Source organism: Bombina bombina, chromosome 6 (assembly GCF_027579735.1).
Source record: "Bombina bombina isolate aBomBom1 chromosome 6, aBomBom1.pri, whole genome shotgun sequence".
In the NCBI taxonomy this organism is placed as follows: Eukaryota; Metazoa; Chordata; class Amphibia; order Anura; family Bombinatoridae; genus Bombina; species Bombina bombina.
Window position 1 is genome coordinate 849840468 of NC_069504.1, and position 17020 is coordinate 849857487.

The 17020-nt window shown below is 37.3% G+C and overlaps 1 protein-coding gene across 4 annotated transcripts in view; it reads left to right on the top strand.

Moving 5' to 3' along the window:
- The window catches only part of LOC128662311 (transmembrane protein 272), a 76996-nt gene extending 60912 nt beyond the window's left edge, over positions 1 to 16084 (top strand). For all 4 annotated transcript variants that reach the window (XM_053716115.1, XM_053716117.1, XM_053716116.1 and 1 more), the window contains exons 3-5: positions 7892 to 7942; positions 10608 to 10805; positions 15228 to 16084. In XM_053716115.1, coding sequence (XP_053572090.1) covers positions 7892 to 7942; positions 10608 to 10805; positions 15228 to 15448 — 470 coding nt within the window. In that variant the 3' untranslated portion in view covers positions 15449 to 16084. The remainder of the gene's footprint in view (positions 1 to 7891; positions 7943 to 10607; positions 10806 to 15227) is intronic.
- Positions 16085 to 17020: the final 936 nt, after the last annotated feature.

The window sequence follows — 17020 nt, forward strand, 5'->3', positions numbered from 1 at the left end:
TACCAAATTGCGTATGCACCTATTGTTGGAATTTTCTTTTATTTTCCCCTCTCTACCCCCCCCCTGAGAAAAAAAAAAAATCCAGATATCTACAATAGGCTAGTGCCAAAGGCCAAGTAATACCAGTTCTGTATTTCTAAATGGGTAAATTATATATTCAATTTCAGATAGTGATAGATTTTGGATAAAGATTGACCACTTTTTAAAAAATTTAATAACATCGTTTTCATCGTTAAGATTAGTGTCAATCTGTTCCAGGATACATTGTTTCTTGAGACAATTTTTTACCTCCTGGATACAGGGGGTTGCCCTACATTTCCACTTTTTTAAAATCAAGTATCGCACAGCCAAGATAACTAGGTTGATAATTTTAATATTTACAGATTGGCCTTCTGCATACTTTTGGAGAAATACTATATCTAATGGGAGTAGAGTCGAAGGGGAGATCCCCATTGTGCCAAGCCAAAATTGTATTTTCATCCAAAATTGTTGGATAACTGGACATTCCCAGAACATATGCATGAGATTGGCCGCAGAGAGCGAACATCTGGGACAGCAGTTGAAATCTGGGCTTCTGCATCTGAATCCTTTCTCAGGAGTGAAAAAGGTCATGCGCAGAAGTTTAAATGAGATTCTCTCCAGGAGGATGAGAGAGTGATTCGTGAAACCTCAGTGATTGAGAGTTCAACTATATTACTTTCTTCCAAATTTTGTTGCAAGCTTGCCCCCCATTTGGTAGTAATGTTTTCCATGTCAGGAACACTTTTTTTAAGGAACTTAAATCAGAATAGATAGGGGAAATTGCCATGAGACCGTTTTTAGCTAATGTTAACCATTTTTCCATGGGTCCCATTGTCCAGTTCCAGCCGAATTCGTCGACAAGACTCATAGCATAATGTCTTGCTTGTAGGTATGCAAAGAATTCTTTATGAGAGAGACTAAATTCCTCTCTCAAGGAGCCAAAAGACTTTATACATTTTCTATCTAGGTCAAGTAATTGAGAAACTTTATTTAAGCCCGAAGCTTTCCACTTCTGAAATTGAGATGTCTGAATTCCTGCTTGAAAAAAGGGATTACCAGTTAGAGGGATAAATTTGGATACTTTATGCTTTATTTTGAGGAGTTTACAGACTTTCCTGTAATGGAGTAAATATGGTTTTCAGATTTTTGAGTTCTCTGGGAAGAGAGGAAACAGTGCAATGGATGATTGCAGAGGGATCAAAAGGGTTTGTTATATTTTTCTCAAGTTCGTTATTGGTAACATAATCCTTCTCGAATATCCGGTCCAGAATTAGGCGTACCAAAAAAGTGTAATTGTATATTTTAATGTCTGGCAAAGCCAGTCCTGCATATTTTCTGGGGAAAGAAAGTTTAGAAAGGGAGATTCTAGGTTTCTTGTTTTGCCAAATAAATTTCCTCAACACCATATTATGAAGGAGGATATCTTTTCCCTTAAGAATCACAGGTATATTTTGTAGGATATATAATAGTTTTGGGAGGCAGATCATTTTATAAAGGGCAATTCGACCCGAAAGGGAAAGAGGAACACCTTGCCAATTTTTTAGGTCCTCCTTAATTTTCTTCAGTACTGGGGGAATGTTAAGATTATACCATTCGTCTGGGTTGGAAGATACTGTGATGCCTAGATAAGTAAAGGAATCATCCACTATCTTAAATGGCATATCCAGAGGGGGGTCCTTGGGTTGTTTAATCCATATAAGTTCAGATTTTGTTGTATTTATTTTGTAACCTAAAAAGGAACCAAATTTTTTAATAAGTGAAATTAATTTCGGGATATTGTTACGGGTGTCAGAGATATAAATTAGGATATCATCCGCATATAGTGCGATTTTCATCTCTTTCTTACCGATCTTAATACCATTAATGTGTTGTCTAACATATATCGCCAGCGGTTCGATGGAAATGTCGAAGAGAAGAGGAGAAAGGGGGCATCCCTGACTCGTTCCTCTTTGAAGAAAAATATTAGAAGAGAGTTTGCCATTAACTATCATCCTAGTGGAGGCAGATTTGTGAAGGTTGTTAACAAAACTAAGAAAATTACCAGTAAAGCCGAATTGCTGGAGAGAATGGATGAGATGATCAAAATGAACTGAGTCAAATGCTTTTTCAGCATCGATTGAAATAATTGTAGCATCTAAAGTGTCCCCCTTTCCCCCCTCTCCTCCTTCTCCTCTGGAAAAATAATCTATAGTTAAGAAGAGTTCCCTAATCTTTGCTGAAGAATTACGATTACGTAAAAAGCCTGCTTGATCAGAGTGAATAATCTTAGGAAGAAGCAGCTGAAGCCTTGAAGCTAAGATTGTGGCCATTATTTTATAATCAACATTGAGCAGTGCTATAGGCCTATAAGATTATTTTTTGTCCGGCTCTTTTCTTGGTTTAAGAATTAAAGTGGTATATGAGGCTGCAAAGCTAAGTGGCGGAATAATACCCTTTATATATATGTCATTATAGACCGAGGAAAGGTAAGGTGAGATCTGCATTGATAATATCTTATAGAATTCGTTAGGAAGGCCATCAGGGCCTGAGGCTTTATTTGAGGCAAGGTCTTGAATTGCTCTGTTAATCTCTATTTCAGATATGGGACTATTGAGAGATTCAGTTAGATCAGGAGTTAATGTACGAACGACAATATTTTGCCAGAATGATTCTTGCTCAGAAAGATTTGATTGTTTTAAAGAGTATAGGTCCTGATAATAGTTTGTAAAAACCTGGATGATTTCTTCTGAGGATGATACATTTTTCTCTTCTATCTTTAAAGACTCTATTAATGAAGAAGTTTTATTATTTTTTACTAATCTAGCCAGGATTTTTCCGGTTTTACTTCCATACCTGTAAAGTTTTGCTTGAAGTTTCAAGTCCTTCTGAGTGGTTTTATAAAGTAAAAAAGCATCCCTCTCTTTTAATGCTTGGGTATATCTTAACCAGTTTCTTGCAGTTTTATTTAACAGATACGAATTGTATGAGTTAGAAATAGATTTTATAATTTCTTTTTCCCTGTGTTTTGATTTTTTTGTCCTATTAATAGTGTAAGCTAGGATCTCCCCTCTCAATACCGCTTTGGCTGTTTCCCATAGGATAATTGGACGATTTACATATTCCTGATTAAAAGAGATAAATTCTTGAAATTTAGAACTAAGCCAGTTTTTAAATTTAAGGTCAGAAGCTAAATATGTTGGGAAAAAGAACCTATAATATCTTGGAGTAAGGTTATTGGGGTAAAGCTCTATAAATATCGGGGCATGGTCTGAGATGCAAATGGGGAGAATTCCGGTAAGCACTCTTGATGTGCAGAGTTTTTCGTCTAAGAGAATTACATCGATTCTTGATAAGGATTTATGTGCCTTAGAAATACAAGAGAATTCCCTGGAGTCCGGATTTTGGATTCTCCATATGTCTCTAACTCCAAGAATCTGATAAACTAGAAACAAAAATGTATTTAAAACTTTATCTCTTTTGGTTCTAGAAAGAGCATTCTCATGCCTTAATCTATCTAGGGGATGTTGGGGAGCCATTATTAGGTCCCCTCCGAGAATTAGTTTAGCATAAAGGGTATCCCAGAAAGAAAAGCTAAAAATATTGGGAGCATAGATATTGCAAAATGTATAAATTATGTTGGCTATTTTGACTTTTGCAAATAGGAATCTCCCCTCCAAGTCAGCAAGGGTGTTAAGAACTTGGTATTTTAGCCTTTTCCCCAATAATATTGCTACTCCTCCTTTCCTTTGAACACTCGGGGAGGCTAACACCTCATTAACCCAGGAGGTTTTGAGTTTGAGAACTTCTTCCATTTTTAAGTGTGTCTCCTGCAGGAAGGCAATGTCGGAATTTATTTTTCTTAGCTGTGAGACAATTGACTTACGTTTAATAGGAGATGTGATGCCTCCTATATTCCAGGAGGTGACTTTAAAAGCAGATGGCATTTTTAATTAACAAAGGAACGAAAGAAAAGAAAAAGAAAAAAAAAAGGGGGGGGGGGAGAGAAGGGGGAGAGTTCACCAATCTGTGACCCAATTTTGTTCCTAACCCCAAAAAAGAAAATATCACAACATTTGAAAAATCCATAGTTGTGCATATTAAATTATTGTTATGATTATTCAAAGCATCTTAATATGTGCAATTTCAAGACAGTGTGACAATGGGCCCTGCTCCTAAATTTTCTGCTGGGAAGGTCTCAGTGCAAAATTTCTCAGCCTGTTTGGCTGAGTCAAAAAAGTGTGTTTGATCATTAATGGAAATTTTGAGTCTAGCTGGATAGATTATTGTGGCCTTGATGTTATGCTTTATTAATTTTGTGCAAGTTGGAGCTAGTTCTCTTCTTTTAGCAGCTGTTTCTGCAGAAAAGTCTTGAAAGATCATAATTTTTGCCTCTCCTAAGTATATAGGCTGATGTTTGCGGTAGTAATGTAAAAGTGTAATTTTGTCCTGAAAATTTAAGACTTTTGCGATAATGGGCCTAGGTTTGTTCCTAGTACTTTCTTTATCAGTGATATATGGGCCTATCCTATGTACTCTCTCTAATGTAAATTGTGATTGAGATTGTGGAATTTTTAGCAATTGGGGAATGGTAACAGTTAGTAATTTGTGCAAGTCATCATATTGTTTGTCTTCCGGGACTCCAATAACTCTAAAGTTGTTTCTCCTAGTGCGGTTTTCAAGATCCTCTAGTTTGCACTGTGCTTTTAACAGGGATGTATTTAACATTTCCAGCTTAGAGTTCTGAGTTAGTGTCAGATCCTCCAAATCCGAGGTTCTCTGTTCCACCTCAGAGAGCCTAGCAGAAAATTGTTTAAATTCATTTGATAAGGATATAATATCCTGTTTAATTTCTGATTTGAGAGAATCAAATTTTGGAGTCAGTGCATCAGTAATGTTAGATACTAAAGCTTGAATGTCTAGCATGTCACCCGAATGTAGAGGATTAACAGTGGGGGTATGTGTGTCTGCTGTGATTTCAGTAATGTTTTTGTTTTTCCTTTCCCTTTGACGGGCTGCCATAGCTGGAGGTGAAGATTTTGCGTGTGTAGAGACAAATTTGTCCATGTGAAAGGAGTGAGAAAAAAAAAGAAAAATGAAAAGTGATCAGTGTTTTTTTTTTTGTTTTGTTTTTTTTTATAAAAATTAGAAAAATAAGGACAAGGGGTAGTGATTTGGAAAATGTGAAATAAGGTTGGGTTGCTGTGAAATAAAGAAAAGGGATGTGATTTGTGTATGTGAGGGATTTAGGGCAGCTATGATGGTCAGCTAGGGAGAATTGTACTTTTTCAGCAGAAAGGCCTATTCAGTTAGGATTATGCTTTAGTGAGGTTTATAGAGTCAGTAAAATTTAAAAAAGGAGAAAACAGCAAGTACAATTGGATTATGAGTTTGTGATTCAAATGAGTTTTTAGGAGAGGGGGTTTTAAGAGCTGTGACCTATCAGTCAAAGGTTTTCAGATTAAATTAAATGTAATCCAAATATTAATTTGTCTAAAAGAGTTTTTCCCCTTGCCAGTGGCATAAGTAACCAAGATACAATGTTAACCTTTAGTTTTGTTGTTTAACAGAAAAATGGATCAAAACATAAATTTAGTTATCAATAAATGTGGCTGATCAATGTTAGGAGGATTCAAATTTAGAATAAGCAATTGGATTAATCTATTATCAATGATTTTCCGCTTTTCACTCTTATACAGTCAGGGGAAAACCGAACAAAACATCCTGTTAATTCATAGAAGAAAGCATATTGATAATATGTAATCTGTAAGGCTTCAACATCAGAATGTTACTATTTCCTAAAGAGAGAAAGAAACAACCAATATAAAAGATACAATAGTCTCTATAATGCCAGAGAGTCAAAGTTGTTGCAAATAATAGCGTAAGTTGGAGCGCCTTGCAATCAGATATTAATCTTTTATGCTTCAGTCCACTTCTAGCGAGGGATGAGCTGTGTAGCGAACACTTTTCTTTTCAGATATCAGGGCTAATGGTAAAATTATCTGCAAGACTTTTCCCGTGGAGAGTAGGATAATGTCGGTTCCCACGCCTCCGTGGGGGTACAACTGACCTTACCTTCGAAACTGCATTCAGGAGCCTTCCTCTCGCAACATCGGTGGGAGGGTAAATACAGAAGTGAGGTTTTTAGATCCTTGGATGAATACTTTCAGGCGGATGAGGCCAAGTCAGCCTGCATTTGAGGCTCTGAAAGGAGCGAAGTGTAGAAAACGAGCCAGGCGTGCGGCGTGTTTAGGCAGCAGCGTGTGAGCAGTATTCCCCACACCTCCCCCTCTCGCAGCATCGGTGGGGGGGAGGAGCACCACCCGGCTCGAAAGGCATGCAGAAGAAAGTCCGCCCCAGAAGCGATCCCGGGGTGTCAGATGAGACTTCCAAATAGGTATCGTCTAACCAGGTAAAAACTGATACCAAAAATGTCCGCTCGCTTTGTAGTTTTGTCGGTATCTCTGTGTCCCTAAGAGGTAGCTAATGCAAGTCAGATTTCTTTTGCCCCATAAATGTAGCAGAGTATTTCAGTGTTTCGGTATTACCTAAGGTAAGCTCAGATTGAGAAGAAGATATTGTAAAAAGAGTCGTTTGTACCCCCTCTCAAGGCTTCCGTGGGAAAAGGGAAAAAAAGGATGAAAGCCAGCAGGCTATTCTATCTCGTCCTGATGTAGCGTCTAGTCAGAAAAATATTGTTCACAACTTCAGGTAATTCAAAACCAGAAACAGGATATGTCTGTTAAAATGTGTGATATATCTCAAAAGTGCGGTGGTAATGCACTTGATGGAGCTCCGGTAGCGTTTGTAAGTAAGCTAAACAGGCCGCCCAAGGACTAGGGCTTTCGGCGCGGATGAGTGCCGCCAACGGCTTGAAGGGGTGTGTGGAGCAGGTGCTCACCTGGCCTTGCACACAAGCTCCTCCCCGGAAACCCCTACAGCCAGGGCATGTCATTTTAAACAACTTTCCAATTTACTTTTATCATCAAATTTGCTTTGTTCCATTGGTGGTATTTTTGAAAAGCTAAACCTAAGTAGGCTCAAACTGATTTTAGCCCTGACTTAGCTCAGAGCATTTTGAAAGTTTTTCACAGTTACAGTACTAGTTCATGTATGTCACATAGATAGCATTGTGCTCGCTCCCGTGGAGTTATTTAGGAGTCTGCACTGATTGGCTAACCTGCATGTCTGTCACAAGAACTGAGATAAAGGGACAGTCTGCAGAGGCTTAGATACACGGCAATCACAGAGGTAAATACATATATTAGTACAACTGTGTTGGTTATGCAAAACTGGGGAATTGGTAATAAAGCGATTATCTATCTTTTTAAACAATAAAAATTCTGGTGTAGACATTCCCTTTAAGTTATATTTCCTTTATCTGTCGTCACCTCTGTACGAAAAAAAACCAGTAACAGATTCTGAAAAAAGAATCCATGAAAGCATATTTGGGGGAGAAACAATGCAACATCCTTGTACAACGCATGCCCTGAAATATATAAACTGTTCAAACTCTTAGGGCTCAAGTGAAAAGGGGTTTATTGTGGCTCTTTACGTACGTCAGAAGTAGCGTGTGTATTAAACGTTGAAAGTAAATGCATTTGGCAGAGCACATCTAATAAAAATTATTTTAAAAAATGATAGGTAAAAGCATTTAAATTTAAGCTGAAACAAATGCTTTTACTGTTAGGGAGGGGCAGACCACTGTAAATGTAACAGCAAATCGTGGTTTATTCTGGACAGAATGTTTTTATTTATTTTTTTTTATAAATGAAATAATGGGAAAATACCCTATTTTAGATGAAAGAAATTAACATTTTATAAGAGAAACTATTGTATTCTCATATCACCCCTGTAAATCTGTGTCTCACAATAATTCTCCTTCTCTCCTCAGTGACATTGAAGTCTATCTTAACGGTGATAAACATTGTCAATATTGTGATTGGTGAGTGTAATGTTAATATGTGACTTCCATATCATTCTATCAGTAAATATCTCTGTTTCTGTGATGTTGCTCGCCCCTTTTTCATTTTACTTTCATGTCAGTCTTTTATCAATTAAAAGAACACTATACTCAATATTTTTGATATAATTCATGTCAAATAACTACTTTTAAACATGGTCTTTCTTTTGTTTTTGTTTTTTGCCTGAAAATGGAAGATAAAAGATGATTAAATGTAATTTGAAACTATAGCTGTATCATTTCTGTACATCCTGCCAAAGTTAATTAGCTACAAAAGCTAATAACCAAACAACAACCTTAGCAAGAAGTACTAATCAGCCAATGAGCTTTAGTTTAGAGTATCTACCAGTCAGCGACCCTTAGCAGAATGCACACAACTGATAACAATTCCTTTGACGTTAAAGGGACATGAAACCCAAATTATTTCTTTCATTGTTTAAAAAGAGCAGGGTTTTTTAAACAACTTAGCAATTGACTGCTATTATCTAATTTGCTTCCTTCTCTTGATATCCTTTGTTGAAAATCATATCTTAATAGGCTAAGTAGCTGCTGATTGGTGGCTGCACATAGATGCCCCGTGTGGTTGGCTCACCCATGTGCATTGCTATTTCTTTAACAAAGGATATCTAAAGAATAGAGTAAATTATATAACAGAAGTCATTTGGAATGTTTAAAAGTGCATTCTCTATCTAAATCATGAAATAAATATTTTGGGTTTCATGTCCTTTTAACCCCTTAGTGACCACAGCACTTTTCCATTTTCTTACCGTTAAGGACCAGGGCTGTTTTTACATTTCTGTGATGTTTGTGTTTAGCTGTAACTTTCCTCTTACTTATTTACTGTACCCACACATATTATATACAGTTTTTCTCACCATTAAATGGACTTTCTAAAGATAACATTATTTTCATCATATCATATAATTTACTCTAAAAAATTATTTTTTTAAATATGATGAAAAAATTGAAAAAACACACTTTTTCTAACTTTAACCCCCAAAATCTCTTGCGCATCTACAACCACCAATAAACTCCTATGCTAAATAGTTTTTAAATTTTGTCCTGAGTTTAGAAATACCCAATGTTTACATGTTATTTGCTTTTTTTGCAAATTATAGGGCAATAAGTACAAGTAGCACTTTGCTATTTCCAAACCATTTTTTTTCTCAAAATTAGCGATAGTTACATTGTAACACTGATATCTGTCAGGAATCCCTGAATAACCCTTCACATGTATATATATATTTTTTAGTAGACAACCCAAAGTATTGATGTAGGCCCATTTTAGTATATTTCATGCCACTATTTCACTGCCAAATGTGATCAAATAAAACATTTTTTTTTAACTTTTTCACAAATTTTAGGTTTCTCATTGAAATTATTTACAAACAGCTTGTGCAATTATGACACAAATGGTTGTAAATGCTTCTCTGGGATCCCCTTTGTTCAGAAATAGCAGACATTTATGGCTTTGGCATTACTTTTTGGTAATTAGAAGGCCTCTAAATCCTGCCGCGTACCACACTTGTATTATGCCCAGCAGTGAAGGGGTTAATTAGGTAGCTTGTAGGGTTAATTTTAGCTTTAGTGTAGAGATCAGCCTCCCACCTGACACATCCCCTGATCCCTCCCTGACCCCTCTCAAACAGCTCTCTTCCCTTCCTCACCTCACAATTGTCACCGCTATCTTAAGTACTGGCAGAAAGTCTGCCAGTACTAAAATAAAAGGCTTTTTTTTTTTTTTATTCTGCAGTGTTGGATCCCCCCTTAGCCCCTAACCTCCATGACCCCCCCAAAGAGCTCTCTAACCGTCCCCCATCTACCTATATGCCACCATCTTGGGTACTTGCAGCTGTCTGCCAGTACCCATTTTGTTCAAAATGTGGCCTTTTTTATTATAAATACCCCATTTTTATGTAGTGTTGCTGCGAACCCTCAATACCCTACCCCCCTCCCAGATCCCTTTACCAACAATGATTATGCCTTATTTCCCCCTCCCTCTCCTTCCTTCCCAGAGACTGTTGCGTGCTCCTGCACACTTTGGCACAGGATCTAGGACTCCCTCCAGCGATAGGCCGACCACCCGCCTCCCTGCTATGGCTCCCACCCACCAACGATCGGTACCATCCATCGCTGGCCAATGCAGAGTGGACCACAGAGTGTCTCTCTCTGCTTCGGTGGGTAAAAAGGGTATTGCAGTGATGCCTCAATATCGAGGCATCACTGCAATACCTTAAAAGCGTCTGGAAGCGATCACAATCGATTTAACCGCTTAAACCCCAGAGGACGTGTCAGGCACGTCCTTGGTCCTTAACTGTATTTTTTTGTAGGACGTGCCTGGCGTTTCCTTGGTGGTTAAGGGGTTAAACAATTTCTACCCCATAATTTTTGCAGAAAATATCACCATGTGTATATACTGATCTTTCATATGAATGATAGAATAAAACTAAGTATAGTGTCCCTTTAAACATAATCGCATGCTGTTTAGATCCTTGATAGTAACCAGCTTTTCTCTCTGCCATTTCTTTCTCTCACTCCAGTGGAGTACTGAGTAAGGTCTATGCCCACTTTTTCCTCTCCATCCTTACCATTTCTGTTGCTAGCAATCACTGGCCACAATCTATGTCCTCTCATTCTTTGTCCACAGGTGCAGTTTATATAGGACAGTGTACTGGTCAGCCCCTGATCCCTTATTATCTAATTATTTGGGGCTCTGGGTCCCTATTGCTTCTCTGTCTCACTTGCCTACCCTGTGGTGATGGAAGGGAGCCTCCACGGACCAGCCTTGCCACTCTGTGCGCACAAGGATTGCTGCTGCTATGCCTTTTTTCCTTCTTTATCGCTGGTGAGTGTCAGGGACTGAAATGGTGAAACATGGAAATGCACTAGCACTTAAGGGATTTCTTTCATGATTCAGATAGAGCATTCAATTTTAAACAACTTCCTAGATTCCGTCCATCAAATTTGTTCTCCTGATATTCTTTGTTGAAGATTAAAGCTAGGTAAGCTGATAGAAGTTTAAGAGCGTGCACATGTTTATAGCAGACTATGGCAACAGTGTTTGCAACTATGTATAACATTGCTATAAAAAATGTTGCAAACACGTGCACACTCCTGAGCTCACCTAGGATTACTCTCTAACAAAGGATACCAAGAGAACTAAGCTAAATTGGTAATAGAAGTAAATTTAAAAGTTGGTTAAAATTGCATTTTATTTTTTTTTTCTTTATTGTCCCTTTAGTTTCAAAACGAATTTGAGTAGCTTCGGTTAAATATTTTTTATGCAAATTATATGTATAACATATTAAATGAGTGCCTTTGGATATGCATGGAAGATAATTTTCAGTTCTTTTAATCACAGAATGGGAAGAAAAATAATTAGAAAAGAGAACATGGTTCACAGAATATGTAGCATTTAAAGTAAAATGCTCAGGTAGTCACAAAGGAAGAATCACATGGAGCCGTTAGTCCTTAGTCTAAGCATATGTGACATCACAATAGGGTGTATTTGTAGCATTCCATGGAAAAACACAGAACAGAGTCTAAAGATCATGGTATAACATGGTGAAAACTGTCTACACCTGCAACCACAAGAAAAATCAACAACCCATATCCAAAAGTCGATATAAGTGCTGCACATTTACCAACTGCCCCAATTTTACCGAGACAGACCTGGCTTTGGAACTTCTGCCCTGTGGTATATTTGTTCCATGACTCCATATTGTAAAATTCTGCCCAGAGTTGTAGGCTTGGCATGGATGTCTGACTGTGGTACATGAGTATTTGATGGTTTAAAGTATATATCAAGTAAGATGTCTAATTTAGTGAACTGGTATCTACAAATCTCCAGCAGTTTATATATTACATGGAATAAAACAATCTGTAACATGTTGTGCGTATTGGGCTAGATAACACATGGCACGCTAACTGTTGCATGCCAACAATATCGGGTTTTTGCGTGCACATATTACAAGCTGAAATTAACGCTTTCTTGAGAGCTCAATTGCATTTTAAGCTCGTTCAGTTAGCGTGACTGAACATCTCGGTTTAGGGGCATTGGTATCATCTGAGGTATAATGTGTGGACAAATAAGTAATAGGGGTTTAGGGGCATTGGTATTATCTGAGGTCTGATGTGTGGACAAATAAGTGATGGGGGTTAGGGGCATTGTGTTAGGATCCTTCAGATATTTTGCTATCAAACCAATCCAAGTGGAGTGATAACGAAAAATCTTAGGGATAGTAGCGTTAGGACCCAGGAGGGGATATGCTGAGCACCAGGAGGAAAGCCAGGAGCGATTATCCATGAAATGACCGTAAAGGTCAAGGCAGAGTCGACAGGCCAGAGGTCAAACCAAACTGTTACAGGAAACAGAATCCGAGTCCAAAAGCTTCATAGCAACCCGGCGTCAAAGGAAACCTGGCATCATAACACATTGGTATTATCTGAGGTTTGATGTGTCGACAAATAAGTGATGGGGGTTAGGGGCATTCGTATTATCTGAGGTCTGTTTTGTAGACAAATATGTGATGGGGAATTAGAGGCATTGGTATTATCTGAGGTCTGTTTTGTGGACAAATAAGTTTTTATTCATGATCCGTGATTCCCTCCCAGAGTCTCAACCCATGTCCCACTCCCAACCGGCAGTCCGGCACCCAAACTAGCCTGCTAGTTGGCTGCCATTAGCTCAGCTGGAGCTGGACTCCTGATGGGCACAACCGCACAGCTTGCACTGACTGAGTCTGCCAGACGGAAGTCACATGATCGCATGCTTGACGTCACGTCAGTGAGAAGACCTACTGGCTGCGGTGTTAGCTGGCTGCTGAATGCTGAGTGATTCTTAGTGTGCATACCGTTCACTAAGTCAGCAGCAATTTGTCACTTCACTGTGTGTGACGCTGAATGTCTATAATTAGATCAGACCTGGTGACCGACCGACCTAGTCAAGTTATTACACAATGAGGTATGTGGCATGTTTGTCTCTCAGACCAGTTTGCTTATATTTAATATCACCCACAAAAAAGCAAATTTATATATATATCTGAGCTTAAAGTGCAAGTGAATGAATCATATATATAAATATATATATATACTTGCAAAAAGGAAGGCACTCACCGGGTTTAACAAGGAAAACAGCTTTTTATTCCTTATAACATGTAACGTTTCGGAGTTTTACCTCCGTTTTCAAACAGTCTGTTTGAAAACGGAGGTAAAACTCAGAAACGTTACATGTTATAAGGAATAAAAAGCTGTTTTCCTTGTTAAACCTGGTGAGTGCCTTCCTTTTTGCAAGTACATGGGATCTTCGAAGTATGCTTGATCGTTTGATGTGCACCCCGGTGGTTCACAGGTTACCGTGAGTACTAGGCCACGCCATAGAAATTATATATATATATATATATATATAATCACTTGAACTTTAAGCTCAGACAGATTTGTGCATTAGTTTTGTTGTAATTAGCTATACACTGTATTTGTTTACTATGTGATTGGGTGGTCACTATGACTACCATTTGGCGTTTTTTTTTGTCCTCATTGGGGGGTGGGGGTTTTGAATGTTTGCTATATATTGTTTGCATTATGTATACACTGTGTCTAAGGAAGGGGATACTTTGTCCCCGAAATGTCACTACTTTCACAGTAAAGGATTTTTTATGGAAAGACCAGAGAGTGCAAGTTTTGTGTTCAGCTATATCTAATTATACTAGCACCCTGGCAGTTCATTTACTGAGTGAGAGTGCTCTCCCTTGTTACTGTGTATATATATATATATATATATATATATATATATATATATATATATATATATATATATATATATATATATATATATATATATATATATATATATTTCACCTCAATCTCCCCCCTCCCATAGTTTTTTATTGGGTGTTTTGTATTTTTATGGCGAACACCTGGCAAACCTAGGCACACATAGAATAAAGTGCACACAAGGAGTCAGCTGCACACATGGTATACATGGTACACTATGCAAACAGAGCAGGGAGTCAAATAGCAGGTAATAACAGGGAAAGAACATCATCAAGAGACATGGAAGAAAATGCCTTTAATTACTTCCTGTAGCTATGTGTTTCAGAGCAGCAGTGCACTACTATGTGCTTTCTGAACGTACCTGGTGAGCCAATGACAAGAGGCATATAAAGGATGTCAAGAGAAAAAGAAAATTTGATATAAGAAGAAAATTGAAAAGTCTCCTAAAATTGCATACTCTGTCTAAATCATGTATTAAAGGGATAGTAAAGTCCAAATTGAACTTACATAATTCAGATAGGGCATGTAATTTTAAACAACTTTCTAATTTACTTTTATCATCAAATTTGCTTTGTTCTCTTGTTATTCTTAGTTGAAAGCTAAACCTAGAAAGGCTCATGGGCTAATTTCTAAGCCCTTGAAGGCCGCCTCTCATCTGAATGCATTTGACAGTTTTTCACAGTTAGAGGTCGTTAGTTCATGTGTTTCATATAGCTAACACTGTGCTCACACACATGAAGTTATTTAAGAGTCAGCACTAATTGCCTGAAATGCAAGTCTGTCAAAAGATCTGAGATATGGAGGCAGTCTGCAGAGGCTTAGATACAAGGTAATTACAGAGGTAAAAAGTATATTTCTATAACAGTGTTGGTTATGCAAAACTGGGAATGGTAAATAAAGGGCTATCTTTTTAAACCATAACATTTTTGGTGTTTACTGTCCCTTTAATAATTTTTTTTATTTCATGCATGTACCTTTAAAAGGATATGAAACCCCAAAAATTATTTTGTTATTCAGACATTGCAAACAATTTTAAAGGGTCTCTAATTTCCTTCTGTTGTCAGATTTGCTTTGTTCTCATAGTATTCTTTGTTGAAGAGTTACCTAGGTAGGTAGCGTGCACATGTCTACATGGCAGGAAAAAGTGCTGCCATCTAGTGCTCTTGAAAACATATAAAATTCTTGCAAAACTGCTGCCATATAGCGCTGCAGTCGCATCCCTCCTGAGCTTACCCGAATCCCTGCTTTACAACAAAGGATACCAAAAGAATGAAGAAAAATTTGATCATAAACATAAATTGGAAAGTTGTTTAAAATATGATGCTCTGTTACATGAAAAAACTATTTTAGGTTTCATGTCCCTTTAAGCATTCTGAATCAGAATCAGGACAAGAAATATGGCTACTGATAAAGCACCAAACAGAGAATGAAAAGTTTAATTATAAAGCAGTCAGTAGCCTTTTAATGAACCAATCTCTTATATTGTCTTCTACAGGAAATGTGTGGATATATTCCCTCTTCCCCGAGCCTTGGAACATCCCATCAACCAGCAAGTGGTGTCACCGAGTCCTCTACCTATATGCCTTCTGGATCACTACTGTTTGTCACATATGTATTGCAATCATGTTATTCAGCATTCTGTGCATATTCATCTGTTTCTGTATCCTGAAGGCTTCATTGCCCTTTGGCTCTCGTAGAGATAGATGGCCCAACTAATGATTTAAACTGTCCTTGTTCCATGAGACTAATGTCACAATACAATCAATGTTTAAAGGGACACTGAACCCCATTTTTTTCTTTTGTAATTCAGAAAGAGCATGCAATTTTAAGCAACTTTCTAATTTACTCCTATTATCAATTTTTCTTCGTTCTCTTGCTATCATTATTTGAAAAAAAAAGGCATCTAAGCTTTTTTTTTTGGTTTCAGTACTCTGGACAGCACTTTTTTATTGGTGGATGAATTTATCCACCAATCAGTAAGGACAACCCAGGTTGTTCAACAAAAATGGGCCCGCATCTAAACTTACATTCTTGCATTTCAAATAAAGATACCAAGAGAATGAAGAAAATTTGATAATAGGAATAAATTAGAATTTTGCTTAAAATTTCATGCTCAATCTGAATCATGAAATAAAATTTTTGGGTACAGTGTCCCTTTAAGTATCTTTTTGCTCTTGCATTAAAGAGAAAATAGCATCCGTGTTTAGCATTGGGTTTCAAAGATCTCTTATGTCTGATTTGTCTGCACCAGCTTCCATAAAAATCAACCTTAAAGGGACACTAAACCCAAATTTTTTATTTAATGATTCAGATAGAGCATGCAATTTTAAGCAACTTTCTAATTTACTCCTACTATCATTTTTTTTTCTTCCTTCTCTTGCTATCTTTATTTAAAAAGCAGGAATTGAAAGCTTAAGAACCAGTCAATTTTAGGTTCAGCACCCTGGATAACGCTTGCTTATTGGTGGCTACATTTAGCAAACCAATAAGCAAGCATAACCCAGGTTCTCGACCAAAAATGCACCGGCTCTTAAGCATCATGTTCCTGCTTTTTAAATAAAGATAGCAAGAGAATGCAGGAAAAATGATAATAGGAGTAAATTAGAAAGTTGCTTAAAATGACATGCTCTATCTGAATCATTTAAAGAAAACATTTGGGTTTAGTGTCCCTTTTAAAGGGATAGTAAAGTCAACATTAAAATTCTAGATAGAGCATGCAAATTTAAACAGCTTTCCATTTTATTTCTATTATCAAACTTGCTTGTTTATCTTGGAATCTTTGTTAAATAGTAAACCTAGGTAGGCTCATAAGAGCTCACAAGTATGCATGTTTCCTTATATTCTACTCTACGGCAGCTGTGTTTTTCAATATTTTTTATAACAGTGTTATACATTGTTGCAAATCACATGCATGCTCCTGAGCTCCTATGGCCATACCTAGCTTTACTCTTTAGCAAAAGATCCCAATCAAACAAAGCAAATTTAACAATAAAAGTAAACATGAAAGATGTTTAAAATGGCACACTATCAAAATCAAGAAAGTTTAATTTTGACCCCACTGTCCCTTTTAAAGGAACAGTGTACTTAGGCAGACAAGTTAAAGAGTTCATTGTACCCAAAGTGGTTGCAGAATCACCCTTGCAATTGAACTGAGCGCTCTCTCCCACTAACACAAATTGCCATCATAAAAATGAGATAAAAATTTCAACTAAGAAGTGCACATATGCAATATTACTCAATATTTACTGCACCTGTCAAGGTTAAATGAACAGTAATGCAATTATATAG